The 17,973-nt window shown below is 38.7% G+C and overlaps 1 protein-coding gene across 1 annotated transcript; it reads right to left on the bottom strand.

Annotated features, from left to right (window-relative positions):
* Positions 1–1,275: 1,275 nt before the first annotated feature.
* FADD (Fas associated via death domain) lies at positions 1,276–5,673 on the bottom strand. Its single transcript, XM_040559161.1, has 2 exons — positions 5,053–5,673; positions 1,276–4,634 (listed from the first exon to the last, which is right to left on the bottom strand). Exons 1-2 carry the CDS (start codon positions 5,351–5,353, stop codon positions 4,348–4,350), a joined length of 588 nt encoding a protein of 195 aa, XP_040415095.1. The 5' UTR covers positions 5,354–5,673; the 3' UTR covers positions 1,276–4,347.
* Positions 5,674–17,973: the final 12,300 nt, after the last annotated feature.

Genomic DNA, 17,973 nt, shown 5'->3' with positions numbered 1-17,973 from the left:
AATGTAGTCCTCAGGAAGGGCTTTATAGATATATTTTTATATACTGATCTCTTCAGAGTCTTGGAGAATGCTTTCCAAGACCTTAACTTTGCTACAACAGCTGGTTATTCTGTAGACTGAAAGCTGTCCTAAATACTGTGAGCTTCCAGAAACAGAGTAACCCTTTTCTTTGATAAACTCCAAGCTGAAAGAAAGGAAAGCTGCATCACCATCAACAATTAGGACTGTGCACACGGCCTATTTGGATAACAATGAAAAAATTCTCAACCTCCAATGCTTACCCAATCACAGGAATTGCTGACTTTCAACTCGACCAGCAATACCAACTTAACATATTAAAATAATGTGTATTATATACAATTTTACAAGAGCAGATGTCTGTTATTTTTAACCCGACTGTTTCAAGAAATCATGAGTAACGTTCTTGAGAAGAAACAGTGGGAGAAATAGTTCTGCGGAAGAAACTTATGCCTATGCACTTGTTAAGAGTGCCCGTGAGTTTATTCCACAGAGATCCACCCCCCCCATGAGCCTGTCTTTTGATTCTGCATTAATCTGAACTTTTCTGGCAGCTGAGCAAAGCTGTGCTTCCTTTCTTCTAAACCTACAGTTCCCAGAACCCATTGCAACATACCCTCTCAACATTAAGTAATCCTTAGCTATGAAAATTGTTATAAAAACAAAGATTCTTCCAAAGTCCTTGAACTTTCATTGCTTGCAGACATCAAAACCCCACATCTCTCATCTGACCTCCATAATTCCTATTCTTATGGTATACAGTTGAGGCAGTGAACTAGTTTCTGCAATTCTATCAGTGCAGCCTTAAAACTTGCAATAAAAACATTGCCAGAGGAAAGAAGTAATAAATCAAACAGGGAAAACAACTTGGAAACATGTTTTCCATGCTGGAACATATTTTAAGAACACAGGTGATCTATGCAGAGGACTGGAAGAATAGCGCAAACCACCTTTTAGTAATTAGGAAAGAGACAAAGACAGTGATTAGAAATTAAATTCAAATTGAAAAATACTCAGCCAAAGAGTCTGAATTAAGGACATGCTGAGTGCTAGAGAGAGCTCTGAGATACAGATACAGCATGCATTACTCAGCTTTTTGTGCTCGACAATTAAATGAAGCAATTAGATTTCATAAAATAGCCGATTACTTTAGGACTGAAACAAAGGCTGGAGGAAATACAGCTGCCTGTGTTTTGGGAATGGAGAAGAAGGAATATAAAACATTGCATTCAAAATATTCATGACAACCAATTTGTATAAGAGTAATTTTAATTAAAAGTCTAGAAAATTTCTTTTACTTCTGTCATGAAAATAAGCGACTTCTGAAAAAAAAAAAAAAGCCATCACAATGTGCAGTATATAATTAGTGATATTTTCAAGCATCGTGGGAAATGGCAAGCAAGTACTCAGAGACTGCAAAGGGACCTGAAAAAACAATCCACCAAAATAAGAATTCTCCTGAGAGAGTAGTTTTCACTATCAACGTTTTGATGTGCTGTCTTTTGAAGGCTGTAAGGAAACAAAGACTCTCAAGAGAAATTAAAAAAATAAAAATAAAAAGCAGATATGCAGGCAGACATTCTTGCAGAGTATTGAAGAAAGAATTTGATAAAATTGGTGAAGTCATTTGCCTTATGCATTCAAAGTTCTAAGTACATGCTAACACTCTAGTGCTAGTATAGACTTCAGGGAACACCAAAGCGTCTATCAATTTAACTTCTGAACACATCCTGTAGAACCCTGCAGGTTTAGAAAGGAGGCATAAACTGTAATTTTAATTAATTATAAAACAACTACAACACCCTTACCAGAGCATGACTAGTGGAGAAAAATAAGGAAAACAATTTTAATACAGTTATTTATTGACGGCCTGTCTCCCATGCATACATCACACTCAATTTTAGGCTCCTAAGGGCTGGCAGAGAATTTTTCCCAAGCAACAGCATTCAAAAGCTACTCCTGCATTTATTATCATTTTTTTTCTCCTTTTTCTCCCCTTCTCCTTTTTGATGTTCCGAGGGTGACATGGTAATATAAGACCTGTTTAGCACCACTCCTTTCTTTAAAAGTGTCCTTAGCGTTTATTTTCTCCTAATTAGAGATCTCATCATAGACAGCAATTCTATAAAACAAAGAAACAGTTCCATCTAATTTAAGGAAATAGTTTTAATGAAATATGCACAAAATTATACAGTATAAAACTTTAATTCTAGCTATAAAAGTGAGTCCAAAATACTGATTTTGAAAATAAAGATTGCTGACCAGATGACAACGCATTTCTTTATGAATTACACTCTTCTAAAACTAAAAAGATTTTGTTTCACTTGATTTTGTTCTTCTCACAATCACCTTTTCAATCTTTAATAAAAATAGTTTTTAATTGGTCCTGAAGTACTAAGAGATTGCTGCAGTCTAGGTCTTCGCTTTCAAACAACCACTATGTACAAATCCTTGAGTTTCGCATCTTGAGGCAGAACATTTCTTGCAGATGAGCACTTGGCTACAACAGCTGTTCCTACTGATTCTTAAAATATCCTGATAATATGTAGTAGGCAGTATAGTTTTTAATATTCCTGCTATGTTTATCTTTTGTGAACCAGAAAACTTAGGACAAGTAGGTAAGGAAAACACTGGACAGATTGAACTTGGAACTGTTGCAGAGCTGCTTCATCACAACTCATTTTGCTAATTTCTCTTCTACTCTGCTCAGAAAGATAGCTTAGATGCTTGAAGAAAAAAGTCTGCAAATTTTATTCAAATACTGTAGAATGAAGACCAAGTCTATTAGAAGTCACTAAAACTTTTGAGCTAGTCATTTAGTTGAAGTGCAGCATTTCATCTCCTACAAGAACTTTGGAATTGACAACCGATGCTGACAAAGTATCGAAGGGAGTACTTAAGGAACTGCACATGCCAAAAAAACAGACAGGTGGAAACTTTTGTTACACATTGTTCCTTTGCTTGCATATCATCACTGATATTTAGCACACTAGGATTAAAATGATTCTCACAAGTATTTTTCAAGAAAAAACTCTAATAAAAAGTCAAGTTCACATTACAGCGGTTTCCCTTCTACACTAAAAGCACCAAATTCAACAAAAACTTGAAAATTGTGTCACAAACAGTAGTGATGCATTACATTCTGACACACAGCTTCCACAGTGATAGCATCATGTAACAAGAATTTGAAAGGGGCTAAGTCACACAGGTACAGTAGCAAAAATGATGCCTCTCCCTTCAGGTATCTATTTATGTAGTTAGAAGGATATTTGCAGTAACAATCCTATTTCAAGATAACTTGATATGAAAAATCTTAAAACATTCAAGGCATTAAAAAAAAGTGCTGTAAACATTTGTGAGATGCTTAAAATTTCTTTGATAGTTTCAGGAGAACATTTCCCTCAGGATGATGTTTTCCATCTAAACATCAGGAAGCACTTTACAATTTTTATTTGCTGCAGGTGACAGAGCACTGTCACAGTTTGCCTGGAGATGTTGAGGAGTCTCCATTCTTGGAGATGTTCAAGGTCCTTGGCAACCTGCTCTAGGTGGTGCTGCGGCTTGAGCAGAAGGGCTGGATAAGGTGACCTCTATAGGTCCCTTCCAATCTCTACCATTCTGATTCTCTGCGTGAAGGCACTTGATACAGACAGTTGATTTCAACAAGTTCATTTTCAAACTGAGCATATTTTCTGCCAAAAAAAAAAAAAAAGAAGCACCACAACAATAGTTATTAGCGCTTTTGCACTGCCATCTTACAGACTGAGGTTACAGTCTTCTTAGCATCCTTCTGCTGATAATAAAGGTACTCAACAAATTATGTAAGATAATATATGCCACCTAAAACAAAAAGAAGACCCACTACACAGCAAAGAGCTCTACCTCCTTACCCCTTTCACACTACAGTTACAAACAGGCCACTAAAAAAAAAAAAAAAACCACCTCCCTATCAAGTTTTAAATTACAGCTCCTTCACAAGTGTCCCATGGATGTATTCACAGAGAAGTTACCGGAGAAGTACTTGCAATAAAGCAAATATTATTTTCAGGTGAGAGGCTGAACTAAAGTGTAAGGATTTTTACACAGGCGAGTTTAGTTATTCTGAATGTTAAAATCACTTAAAGGGAAGCATCAGCTACAAAGCATTACCTGAAAGGAATTTGTTTTTGTTAGTCTTAATCTGACTGCAAATTAAGCTATTAATTTAAGGCACATGAATGAATGACAGAATTAATAGAACCAATGACAGTGATTTTGGTTTTGAACATGAGAAGGCACTTCTGTTTTTTACTTTCACATCACAGATGTGAATGAGTTTTTACACTGATTTCACTTGGTTTTAATGTTCAGTTGCATGAGCTTCTGTTCAACTAGGTCTGCCACCAAGTTCATGTTACTGTCTCGAAGAGCTTTTATTAAGTCAGTCACCTTTGCATCTTTCCCCTTCCATTTCTGCCACTCTCGAAGTGACTGAACCAATTGTTCCTTCAAATTAAGGGGATTAGCTGCTATTATTCTGTCCATTTTCACTTCAGAAAAGCCAAGTTTCCGCATCAGCATTTTCCAGTCTCTCCCAACATTTTCACATATGACTTCAATAGCTACCTTCTGCAGACCTGAAATAGCAAAAATATGTTAATGATGGATTTCCAAAAGTAACATTAGATAATATTTTTATTAAGCAAAATGCTACTACTTTTACTGTATTACACACACTGTATATCACATCATGTCTGAAAAGCCACTGCATATACCAGGAGGTCCAAGTATATAGAAAACATCCAAGTGACCATTAGGCGTAACAGAGAAGTAATTCCCACTCTGGCAAGCTGTTCACAGCGTATGCTGCCCTCATGGTACTCTTCCAGGATATAACACTGTCCTGTACAGCAGTTAAGTAGCAGAAGCACTGTCAGCAGTGGACTCAGCCACAGCAGGCAATCCAAGCAGACCCATGTCTTGAGGATGTGTATGTACTTATTGTGCTTATTTTGGAAAAAAAAAATATCAAAAGAATAAAAAAAATCCACCTACGTTTTTCATTCACATCTGGTTGATCATCAGGTACATTAGCTTCTCCTTCCTCTACAAAATGTTCTAGCCGTGTGGTCAAATCTTCTCTTTTAATGACCATAAGCATCGTTTTGAGAAAGTCCACATTGTGGCTTGATATCACCTGCTGCTCGAGGAGGAAGTTGAAGAGCTCCGCGCCGCTTTGGACAGACTCAAGCTTCCTCTTCCCAATCTTGTCCTGGCAGAGGAATTTCAGGTCACGCAGCTCCCCGGCCGACAAGCTCGAGGAAAAGGAATACAGCAGGGTCAGAAACGGGTCCATGGTACCGAGGCCTATAGAGGGGCCAGCGCCAGGCGAGACGCGGGCGGTAATGGATCGCTGGCGGAGTCCCGCCTCCGTGGGCGGGTTTCGTTCCTGTTTCCGCTGAGCGACTCCACGGGGAGGCCGGACACTGCAGGGACGAGAAACGAAGCGAAGCCCGGCCCGGCCCGGCCCCCTCCCAGCCGCGATGGCGGAGCGCTGCTGCCCCAGCCCTGCTGCCCCAGCCCTGCTCCCGCCCGCCGGCAGCCACGCGATGGCAGCACCGAGCTCCCTGGCGCCGCTAGAAGATGGCGGCCGCCGCCTTGGTGCTGGGCGGTTCCGCCCCGCAGGCGGGCCCTGCTGGCGGCGTCTGGTAGCAAAAGGGCCCCGCGTGTTTCAAAATAAAGAATTACGAGGAAGCGCCCCCATCGCCTACGGGTGCCCGGACACCTCAGCCCACGGGTGTCAGCAGCGGGGCTGCCTGGCTCTGCGCTAGTTCATTGCAAAAATAACCCTCGCCGCCTCTCAGTCTCCGTGTGGAGTGTCTCGGCTGTTGCTCCCGGGGCCGAATCGCCGTGCTGAGGTGTCAGAGGCAGGCTGCAGCCTGCTGAGCTCCCAGCCACCCGGTAGTGCCTGAGGCGCTGACAGCACCGAAATGCTGGTCGCCGTGCTTGCTGCCAGCTGGTCTGTTATTAGGAGCCGCACAGTGCTCTAAATACCTCGGAGATTAACTGACTTGTGATGTGGTACTGAATTAAAAATGTGTGCTTGGAGCCAGGTTTGACACTGCCTGTCTCCTGCTGCACAAGTAGAGCCAGCTCCCTGCATCCTGGTTTTGGTTAAGCTGTAATTGTGTTTGTGCCCAGGTTGGGGGATTGGTAGGTTCCCCCATTAAACACAGAATTATTAGCCTTTTCGTGAGACTTATCACTTATTTAATGTTTTACATACCGCCTAAATCTACAAGGGTTATTTTGGGAGCTTTTTTCTTTATTTATTTTCTTTTTGCAAAGAGGGGAAAGGAGACCAATTATTGATGAACAGACTTGACAGAGCAAGAAATGCAGTATCAGAGACCCTTTCCCAAAGAGACACTGCTATTACCATGGTATCTCTAGCAGCCACCCAGGAAAGCAGCCTCTGCCCTCCATGCACTGCCTCTGCTGTCCCCAGAGACCCAAGCCTTAACCTAGAAACACAGGACTTGTCGTGTGGGCCTTGTTGCTCACAAAGGTTAATCGTGACATGAAATAACTTCTGACCTTTAAAACAGAAGTAGGGCAAATTTTAAGTCTCCATGTCTTAAAGCCATTTTTTATAGAAGGTGAAAGGTTGTGAACTTTTCTTGAAAGGGAAAGTTCAAGTTTGTGACATCATTTTGTAGGTCTACAAAATTCAGAGCAACTATAATGATTTACGGCACAGCATAGATAGGAACAAGGAAAGTCCTGAACTACCTTTGGTTGATTCCCGAAATTGTCCCATTACTAAGTTGTTCCCAGTGCATCCTTTAATTTATTATTGTTGCAACACACAAATAGAACTCTGGTCCATGCCATAAAGATATTGCAGTCTCAGATACACAAACTTGGGAGTTATCATTTTCCACATCTCCTTCTCCAGTCTCACATTCCAACTTGAGGAACAACTCCTACTCCCAAAACGTTTCTAAAATTCCCACAGGCACAAGCCCTCCTTAGATAAAATTGCTAGATTTTCAGCATCCTGTTTCAGTCTGTTACACAGAGCCAGTCTGTTACACAGAGCCAGTCTTGCACATGATCAAGAAAGCCAGTAAGTGGAACTAGCTACATGCATGAAAGCCATTTGTGGACTAAACAAGTTTGAAGCAGATTTTTTTGAGTCCCTAATTGCTGCAGATTGGAGGGAATTAACTTGTTGCAGGGTCACATAAACTGGGATTAACTTTGCCTGTGTTGAGGGTTGTATTTTCTCTCTGCAGTCCTGAAGATTCTTTAATGTGGAGGAATGAGCGTGAGTAAAAAATTGTAGTATGATGCCAAGAAGAAATATAGTTGCAGTGTGTGAATTAACTTAGAAAACAGATATAAATCCTAATAACAATGGAAAAAGTAAAAAATCCAGTTTAAAAAAACCTCATTTTAATATTGCCAAGAAAAATGACTTCAAAACAATGTGTAAGGAGGAACCAAATCACATGTCACCTAGCTTGTGCCTGATGATATTAGCAGGCCAAATTCAGAGACAAGTCTACACAAAGGGTGTCTAAATCAGTGTCTATGTCTTTTTCTCTGTCACTTGACAAGCAATTGAAACCATCATCAGCTGAGGCTTGTATGAACTTAGTGGCCACATTCAGCACTGCTGTATGAAGATGTGTGAAAGTAATCCTATATATCAGTGTAATTCTCAGGGAGTCTAAGTTAGTAACAAACATAGAACTAAAAGATATAAATCATCGTTTAGTTAAGATATAAATCACCACTTAAATGCTTTTAAATTCACTTCTAATGTCTGGCATAGTGATTTAGTAACCCCTCTTGTTATATCTGAACCTGGCCTGTTAACTCTACACATTCACAGATGAAAATACCAAAGGAATGCGCTTTCCTCCAGTTATTTCCTTTGAAAGCGGTTTGGGGCAGGGTCAGTAAAGAAAATATTTGCCAGGGTCAACAGATCATAACGGTTCCACATTAGAATAAAATTTAATACAAATGATTTACTAGACCAGCTCAGATTTCAGTGCAATTTTCCCAGAAATTGAGTGCTATGAATGATCCAGTTCCTCACCACGTAGTTTATAGGTTCCTTGAGGCAAGACGATTCCTTCCAAAATGCTGCAGAGGGAGCTCGAGGCTTTGGAGTGCTCAGTGCTGAGCTTTTTGACTTGGTTTCCACAGAAAGAGCAGGGCAACGAGAACAAAATGATTCATTTCTGCCGATACTTCAGAAAGATGTTGGTCACCAGGACATATAGGAACAAACACACGTTCAGGGAGTGTGGAAGTGAAGCAGCAAAGCATGGGGCTGCCTTTCTCAGAGGCTGTGCGCAGCCACAGTGTGTGGATATGTGCTGAGTAGCTGAAGAGTTGCTTGTGAGGGTTCACGACTTATTAAACAACTGCTTTAAGTTAGTCTACGTCTTGAAGAGTAAGAATGTTGTGACAAAATGTTTGTGGCTGTCCTGACTGTAGGTGATTTACATCAATTTGCATAGAATTTTTGGAAGATGCTTTGTGCTTTCCAGCCAAGGCAAATTAAATTTTTGGTTGCCCTTCTTCTTTATTCTAGAATCAGTGTAATCTTCTACACAGCTGTGGAAATGTTTGACAGTTCCTCTAGGAGCTCTAATCTGATCCGATGTAATCTAATTTGCTATTATTGCTCATTAGCAAGTATATGAGTGTTTGAGTCCAGCTTTGATGACTATTTCCTCTACTACTGTCAAGCAACTTATTCTTGATATGACAAATAGCTTTCTGTAAATATTAATAGCTTGCCTCTTCTTTTCAGCCAGTCCCTCTTCTCTAACAAGGGATGTGCATCTAGTGTACTGTCGACACAGAAGAACTACTTTTAAACCAGCTATTTTGGGTGCTGGTTGCAACATAGTTATTTCAGCACACTAAATAGTGTGGTCAAATCAGAGATAGTAGCACAGATATTCAAAGAAATGACTCCTTTTTGAGGCCCATAGCAAGGGTTACACACAGAGGTATAGTTTCCAGTGTTAATCTATGTTTATTTTTTTTTAATTTTTTTTCTTTGCTTTTGTTTTGAGCTACATACCTGCTGCTTTGTACATATTTTGCTTACCTTTGATAAGTTTGGACTTTATATCACTGCTATCAGGTCAGTCTTGTCCCATAAGAGCAAAGCTCAGCTCCCGGGCCTGTAAGATGCAAACGATGTACTTCTGTAGGAATTCCTATCTGTTTTTTTTTCAGAGCAGAGGGATGTGAAAGTCTCCATGGATCATGACTATATCTTTACAGACTTGTGAAGGACTATTACTGATATTGTAGTTGATTTGAATAATATGCAGGATGACGAGATGGTCAACAGGTGTCTTCAGAACTGGAAACTGGAATCAAGTCAAGGAGAGCTTGATGTTCTACTGCTGTTTCTTTACAAGCTACTTGTAGGTACTTGCTAGATTGTCTGGGATGACTGTCAGGGGTGAGGTTGAATTGCCAAAGGCGTATTTGTTTCATTTTTTAGCAAATGGAAGCAAAAAGGTGAATATCCATATGGTGGGGGTGGCATCAAAATCCAAAGCATTCCATTATTATACGATAAATCTATGTGCTGCTGGATACCTTCCAGGTGGATTGCATGGTGCTTTGAAAAGCCCTGCTGCGAGACAGGGGAGCACCTTGGCCTTTTTTACTAGGTAATGAAAAATGTGGTGGGATGCAATTCCTAGTTGCCTGAGTCCATAGAAATCAGAGTACTTAGGTGATATCCTCTTTATGAATGAAGCAGCTTTGGTAACTTTTCTAACATACCAGACAATTCAGTAACAACCCAGGGATAATTTAAAATTCTCATCCCTGACAGTATTGAAAAACAGGTTGGACAAACTTCTTGGCATAGACTAGATATATTTAATCCTGTCTCAGTACTGAGAAATTGTTTATCTCTTGAGGTTCAGTCACTTCTTTTATTGTAACTTCCATTCTCTCTCAAGGGACTTAAGGGCATCTCAGTTTTTCTTCGTTGTTTTCAGGTTAAGAGCAGTAATAAAAAAATGCAAAGCACTCTCTACTAATTTAATTAGGCATTAATGTATTATTTTTTTTTGTATATATGCTTGTTTTTTACTCTGTGGTAAATAAACTGACTTCCCTAAAATTTCTTAACCAACCTATTCAATGCCTCACATCTATTGTCTGCAAAATCATAAAACATGTTTTCAGCAAAGAAAATATAAAATAGTGTTTTTTTTTTTTTATGGTGAATGAATTGAACTGTCCATATTTCCTTGTAAGAGATTACCTCTTTGTTGCTATACTGTCTCACTTAGAAGGAAGTGCTCTCTGGTACAGAAACTGTTTGTGAAGAGACTTAGGATCCTAGGAGAAAACTGCCCATGATAAAAGGGACTATAGGAAATGTCAAATTATTGTGGGTTGAAGGAGAGAAAATCAGAAGCAGACTGTGGGAAAAGCAAATAAGTATTGAAAAGAAAGTGAACTCCAGCATGAATAGGTTGTATACATATAAAAGATCTGGCCAAGTAACAACAGCAACAAGCCATAAGTTGTTAACAGACGCTTGAACTTAATATTGAAACAGAAGAAGTGTTGATATAATTCTGTTGATATAATTCTTTTGTGTTATTGTTGGCAGAAGACGTTAGTTTAACTTTAGGGGAAGGGTAAATCCTAGACTTTTGTTTATTTTCTCCAACCAAAAATCTCTGACTTGACTTTTTACCTATTTTTGTAGGGACTTTTCATCTTACTGTGTAAGTATGAAATCATTCAGACAAACATTTCACATGTCAATAAAGCTATGTGTATATATTAGACTAGAATGTTTCATTCCTCTAAACTGTATTTATTATTTAGGCTATGTAACATTAATTTTGCACTTTGAAAAACAGAACAGAGAAAACAGAAAATGAGGGTTGTCTACACAGGAATGTAAGTGTAAAATAAGCCACGGAGGAAATAATAATAATAATTAAAAAACAAAATAAAAACAAAACTTCCCTGAATAGTAGTGAATTATCATTATATCTCTCTTGGGGAACTAGACTAAGCAGACCTGTACAACACTGGAAGTGCCCATGCTCGGAGGGTTACCTCAGCAGCATAGAATAGCTATGGGAGGTAGGTATTTTGAGCAACTTCTTCATGAAGATGAACCTACAGGAGAATATGATACAGAGATGCCAAAGCTTGTGTTAATCTATGCCAAAGCCTGTCCACGTGCCTGTCTTCCGCAGTGTAGTGCAAAGATATTAGTGTGGGTCTGAAGGCAAAATATCTCCATTAGGGTGGTGAAGAGCCACTGTACTGAAGTCATTTGTGTGTCCAACACTAGCTCAGAGCCAATGACTCTTGTACCTACCTTGTACCTACTGGAGACTGTTCCATTGTGCAGTGGTGTGCTCCGTGACTGACTGAGAATGAAGTAAATGAAATTAAGGTACAATCTGGAGGTTGCTATGAATCCAGGGAAATAATCCAGCAGTTCTGATTGCCAGACTGCTAAACTAATATTAATTAATTTCTGAAGAGTGTGTACATTTGTTCTTTATTCTTCTGGACTACTGTATTGCAGGTTCCCAAGCCCAATAATAGCATGAAAAGGTAAATAATTACCATGTTAAGATTTATTTTCTTGTATATAAAATAAATGGAGGAATTTGTCTTTAGTCTCTTTTGCTTTGGAAAGTACAACATTCTGAGTATCAATAAAAGTAATTTAAGGTTAGCTTAGCTTAAAATTAACTACTTTAGAGAAAATCAGTTTTTCACTAGATTGCACCACTTGGAAGTATCTCTTATAAGCATGCAAACAGTCCTAGGACTTCATCCTCCCCCTTAAGGAAAGGGGGTTCTTCCCCCTTCCTTATCAAGTACAGCACTGCTCAGTTTTTGTCTGTGAATATTCCTCCTTTAATCTCTTATGAATTGGAGCTAGTCATTGTTATTCTGCATATTGACTGCAGAAAGTGTCATGAAAAATGCAACCTTTTTCCCAGACAGGTTTCTGCATCCATCCTGCAGAGTGGCCTGTTCACAGACCAGAAAATTTCTTTCAGAGATACTAAAATTTCACCTGAATGAAAATAAAAGAATGACCCTGGCCTTACTTGCTTGAATTTTGTGTGAAACTCACATTTTGTGAGCTCCCTACGTTGACTGCAACAAACCAAGAGGGGGATACATTTCTTAAAAACAAGTATTACCTCAAATACCGTGATTGGCAACAGAACTACCAATTGAAGGAAAGATCGGTGCGTTTTGGTTCTTCCCTTCAAGGATGTGCCAATACAGTGTTTTCCGTCTGAGTCATTATCTCACCGTCATTGAAGTTGGAAGGTGCAAGTTTTTTTTCAAATCCGATTAAAGAGGGAGTGCCTTGTCTGCTTGAACACAGTGTGTTTATTATCTGGAGCAGTCATTTCCTTTTAAATCGTGAATAGTTTTATGCAACCATTAAGTGACACAGGATATGACTAGGTTAGTTACTCACAGGAATTTAGAAATAATAAATAAGAAAGCAAATCTGGTTTCATCATGCCCCTCCCTTGATTCTTAGGAGAGGGGGAGTAAAAAGTATTATTTTCTGTTCTCTAAATAAACTCTTCAATTTGAGCTAGTCCTTAGCATTGTAGTCACAACCACATACAAGTTAGGCTTAAGCCACAATTTGGAATTCGTTTTTTTTACACAAACACAATGGAAAATTGTTGTTTGTTCCCAGAAATGAAAAGTCTATGAAGCAGCATGGTATGCTGAGAGAACGGATTAATATCATACAATACATAGGATATGTGTATTTATGTATATATACTTCACCTACAGTTGGTATACCTTAAAAGAAAGAAAAATTACACATACCACAGCTTTGTCTGCTTACCCTCAAAATTTGTACACCGCATTTTCTTATTTTCCTGAGAAGTTCTCGTTCAGAGACACAACCATAATAAAGTGGCCTGCAACATGAGATCAAACCCATGTTCACACTCTCTCTCGAATACACATATACACATCCACATTTGTTGTTTTTCAAGGTTTGAGTGATTTTTTAAGCAGAAGTAGCCTTTATTACATCTTTACCAAGTACCTGATCCTGGAAGCGATTAAGCCCCACAAGAAGCCCCAGAGATGACTACCAGCTTAGCTATCCAACTCTCTTTGGTCAGATCTAAAAGAAACACATTGTAAAGATGTGGAGAAATTTGATTTCAAAACTAGAATTCAAAAAGACAGAAGTGGAAAGATTCAGTAAAATTTTGGGGCTCTCAGTCTTACTTCTTTTATTCCCTGAAGTCAGGAAGGAGATGTAGCTGAAATTCACATCCGTTTACTCTAAGGACTTCCATTGTTCCTTTCTCTGTTTCAAGTCCCTCTCTCTCCCAACAATGCTTATGTAAAGTAAAATACCTGACCACTTGTAGGAGTGTAGCCTGGAGTCCACCAGCTTGTAGAGCCACTTCGTTATGCACATAGTCTCTTTGTGACCTGAGGATTTGTGCTTTCTTGGTGGCACAGGGGATCAGCAGAGGAAGAAGAGCAGTAGGTGAGGACCAGTCTGTAATTTGATCTTCACTTTAGGAAAAGTCACTTCAGGGAAACATGGTTTTGAACTCTTTCAAGGTAAAAATGGCTTATACCTCAGGTCTCCCAACTCCCTGATATGTGATCTAATCAATAAAAGGCAGGTGTCCCCATTTTAAATTGAATGAAATCTGTTCTTTAGGAACCCACACTTTGAGAGAAACTTTGGCCTCTAACCAACTTTCTCAACCTTTAAGCTTCAGACAGGCCTGAAACCTCAATTTCTCCACTGGACTAAGCCTTTCTTATCATTAAACCTGGAGCAGGCTAGTCTGCTGAGATTTATTACTTTCCTACTCGATGGTTAATTACTTGTGAGTAATTATATTTCTTTATGTACAGATGTGTTTGGAAGATTAATATACTAATAAATGTGAGCAGCTCAGCTAATTACACACTCCTACCAGAACAGACGGCAATTCCATACCTGTGAGCACAGCAAAGCAATGATGCAATGTTGCCATCTTGGCTCGAGGCTGTCGGCACAAGAAGAAGCCACTCACCTGCACGTTGTCTGTGAGGCTTTAGAGACAGCTGCTGAAGGGGCTGCAGTAACTGGGGTCTGACTTCAATGCTGGAAATGGCATGAGAGTTCATAAATCATTCTGAGCAATGTTAAAAATAAGTGTGTTCCTAGAGGAACATGTGAGAAACACAATGACTGCTCTGGTCTAACACTAAGGACCCAAAACTGGTGTGCCAAATCTAGGAAATTAATCTGCAAACAAAATGAAAGATGGTGCTATTTGGGTGATTGTCTCTCTTTCTGGGCTTCTGAAAAGAGATGCTTTTTTGAGCAGAAAAGTTGTCTGACATGCTCTCAGTGAAAAGCACTTGTTTCACTGCACCTGCTTATTTTCGATTGCCAAGGCTCTCAGTATTGTTTGCAATACAATACAGTTGGTGGAGAACACAGTCACCAAGGCTTCACTGAAGCCTGAGAGATCTCCCCATTCTTACTGTGTTTGTGTTCCATTTCTCATCACCTTCCAACTTTCACCTGAACATAAGATCAACAGTATAGCACTGCTTGGCACAATGAGACTGTACATTGCTCAGAAAAGATTGGCAAAGGATACCTTGATAACCTACGTACAAGACGGACTTGCCTTAGGAAGCAATCCTCGTTTCAGAAATACAACCTCTGTGACTGATCTGCAACTCACTTGGATCTAAAAACATCAGTCAAAAGTCTTTTCTTCCTTTCTTCCCTATCTGCCACTTTTCCCTAGCCTCTATACTTCAACTAGGAAAGATGGCTATTCTTTCATTTAGAAGTAAAAATATGGAATAACCTTCTCTTCCATTCTAAGAAAGTTGGCTTCACTATACAAGTTTAACTCTTGCTCTGAAAAATGGGCTTTGTTAAGCTTTAAATTTGTCTGCACAATACTTTATGTTTTGATTCTTTTTCTCATGAGGATCTTGATTGGTACATTTCCCATTTTGGCACAAATTTTCTCATACATGTGGTACTAAGCAAGGTGAAGGCTGTGGCCTCAAAAACCTTCATACTTGTGTAGCTAGCTAAGTTAACATGACCGTGTAATGCCTTAGATTTTCTGAGCCCTTTTCCTCATGGAAACTAACACAACGGTATGTAGAACTCTACTGCTTATACAACTCATGTGCATCAATATTTTGGCTTTAGCTGACCCTCTGGGTTATGATAGTACCATAAAGTGAGTACTAAGAATTTTTATTAGAAGTGGAACCAATCATTCAATAAGCCATGCTTAATCTCGCATGGAGTATACTGAAGTCAAAAGGAGTCAAAGAAAACATTTTCCTTGCCTTCAAGTGGCCTCAAATAAGGCTGCATGCATGGCATTAAAAATTAAGGAAGAGCTTAAAATTAAAAAGCCACTTTGATAGTTTTTTCTTCAGAAAGGCCTGTTCAGCTAAAAAAAGAAGAGGAAAAAAAGGAACATTATTTTTTCTGTGATGTACTAAAAATGGCATATTGTGTTTGGTCATGGAATAAATTGTACTTGTGCGCGAAAAGAATTGAATCAGAGCTTGAATGGAATCCATATAAATTTTAGGATATGTTTTCTTCAGTGGCAAAAGGAAAAATAATTGTTTACTTTGAAAACTTCATAGGAAAATATAAATGTGCTAAAGTGATCTACAAAACTTCAGGAGAGTTTGGACTCATGAGGTAACAAGATGAAAAGTAAATTGTTTCATTATCTTTTATTGGAAATCAGAACAGCCTATGTGATCATTAACAGCTCAGCACCAGAGAGAACTGAGGGTCTAAAAATAGAAATGTATCTGTGCCTTGACTTGAGACTTATTCAGCCTTAAGCTATTTAAGACTGCAAAATATTTGTAATACAGTCTCTTAGAAACACAATGACATTGAAATTCAGAAGATTCAGACTTGTACTATCAACACAATAGGGTGCATGTGATTTCCTCCTCAGATGTACCAACTGAAATTCTGCCTTTTATACAAACTTTGGGTAGCAAAAAGCAAACACTGTATTTTAGCAATAGTTAAAGAGAAATGTTCTACATAGCCACTTCCAACTGTAATATTTCCTACTATTGTCTGTATCTGCATCTTCTCATGAAGACCTCCACTTAATACTTTTTCTTTTTTTTTTTTTTATGAAGGAAGCAAGGGAGCTGGGATATGGGGTTTCGTACTTACAACTTTTTTGGCAGAAGCATGTCAAAAACAGTTTGCATACAAGTCACAGAGATGTCATCAAATCAATACTGAATTCCGCTGACAAGATGGATACAATATCACTATCTTTCTTCAAGCCTGTCCCATATGGTAGCTGCAAGTCACCATGTTTTCAGTTATTTCTTGGTCACTTCCAGTTCCCTGCTTCTCTACATTATCTTTCTTACCCCCCCCCCCCCCCCCCCCCCCCGCATAATTCTTACTCAAATTTGCTATTGGTAAAAACAAAGCTTGTTTCTGCTTGCATCACAAATATGAAAAAAAAAACTTTCATGAAAAGTAACGCAACAGCAGTGCAAATCTCTTTATGGAAGATATTGTCTTATATCTCATGAACTCAACTCGATAGGTTTGTCTTTAAGAACTGAGAAAACCAAACCTGTTTCCAAATAGGCAGTGATTTACCTGCTCCTACAAAAGTTACACAGAACGATGAAAAGTATTTTGGTGCAGAATTTTATGTTTGATATGGATTATTGCTTAACTCAATGACGCATCTTTTGTAGAAAACTAAGGTCTTACATTTGTTTGGATAGCAAACGAATCCAAGCATGATATGAACTGACTGAAGTGAGATTACTCATGCTCCAAAGGAAGTATTTTGCCTGATATGTTGTACCTAGCTCCTACAACTTAACAGCTGCAAGATCTTGAGAGTAGTCTAGGAATAGATTTTCATAGACATTATCTCCGAACAGAATTCCCACCTTCTAAATTAAATTCAATTACAGCTAGAGGTATTAATATTTTCTGGTAAGAAAGGAAAAATTGGTATGAAGCTCCACTCTTAGCCTTCTAACAACAGTTAAAAAAAAAAAAAAAAGGAAATTGTAAGCCAGACTCTGTGTCCAACTCTGCTTGTACAGGTCTCACAGTGCAATAAAAATGTGAACAACTCAGCACAGCTTTTCTGCTTCCTGTGCTGTGTCACTTCAGGGCTGTCACTCAGCAGTGTGTGGTCAAGGGAATCACTGAGTTTTGTTACTTTAGTTTTACCATTCATACTTTTTTTTTCTGATAATGAATACATTTTTCAATTTAAACAGACAAACCAAGCAGTGTTCTTCTTTGTTATGAGCCCACTTTAAATGTCTTAGTGAATACTCCTACACACTATATCCAGCTAAATACCTAAGACCAACGTAAAAAGAAAATGAAAGCTCCCAGGATAGGATTCTTCACTGAATGTTGAGTGTATGCACCATCTATGTCTGTGCTAGAAGCCAAACCCCACTTTGTGCTCATGGAGATGGAAACATCTAAGGTGGGATGCATTGAATCTCAAAGTGTGATTTGATCCCACTTGATACCACAAATCTAGAGCAACTACAACAGATTTGCAATCTGAGTTGTTAGGAAGATGTCTATAAATCAAATAGTTAATACCTGATAAAAATCAAATAATAAAATCCCATCTCTATTCTGGTCTCTGTTGTCTGAGTACACAAGGAGCACTGACTGCAAAAGGTATCAAAGATCCAGTTTTAGGCAAACTGTAACATAAGTTACTATATTTCTCCAGTCTAATAGTACTCATAGTTGCACACAGAGCACAAAGAGGATTGGGAACAGAAGCTGTCCCATGGGAGAAACTCTAGCAGATTTAAGTTTATTTCAAATAAATGTTCAAATGAGAAAAAAAAAGAAAAGAAAAACGAACT

The sequence above is a fragment of the Cygnus olor genome, chromosome 5 (genome assembly GCF_009769625.2).
Source record: "Cygnus olor isolate bCygOlo1 chromosome 5, bCygOlo1.pri.v2, whole genome shotgun sequence".
NCBI classification, from domain to species: domain Eukaryota; kingdom Metazoa; phylum Chordata; class Aves; order Anseriformes; family Anatidae; genus Cygnus; species Cygnus olor.
The sequence above is the reverse complement of the archived record's forward strand: the minus strand, read 5'-3'. Positions and strand labels throughout refer to the sequence as shown.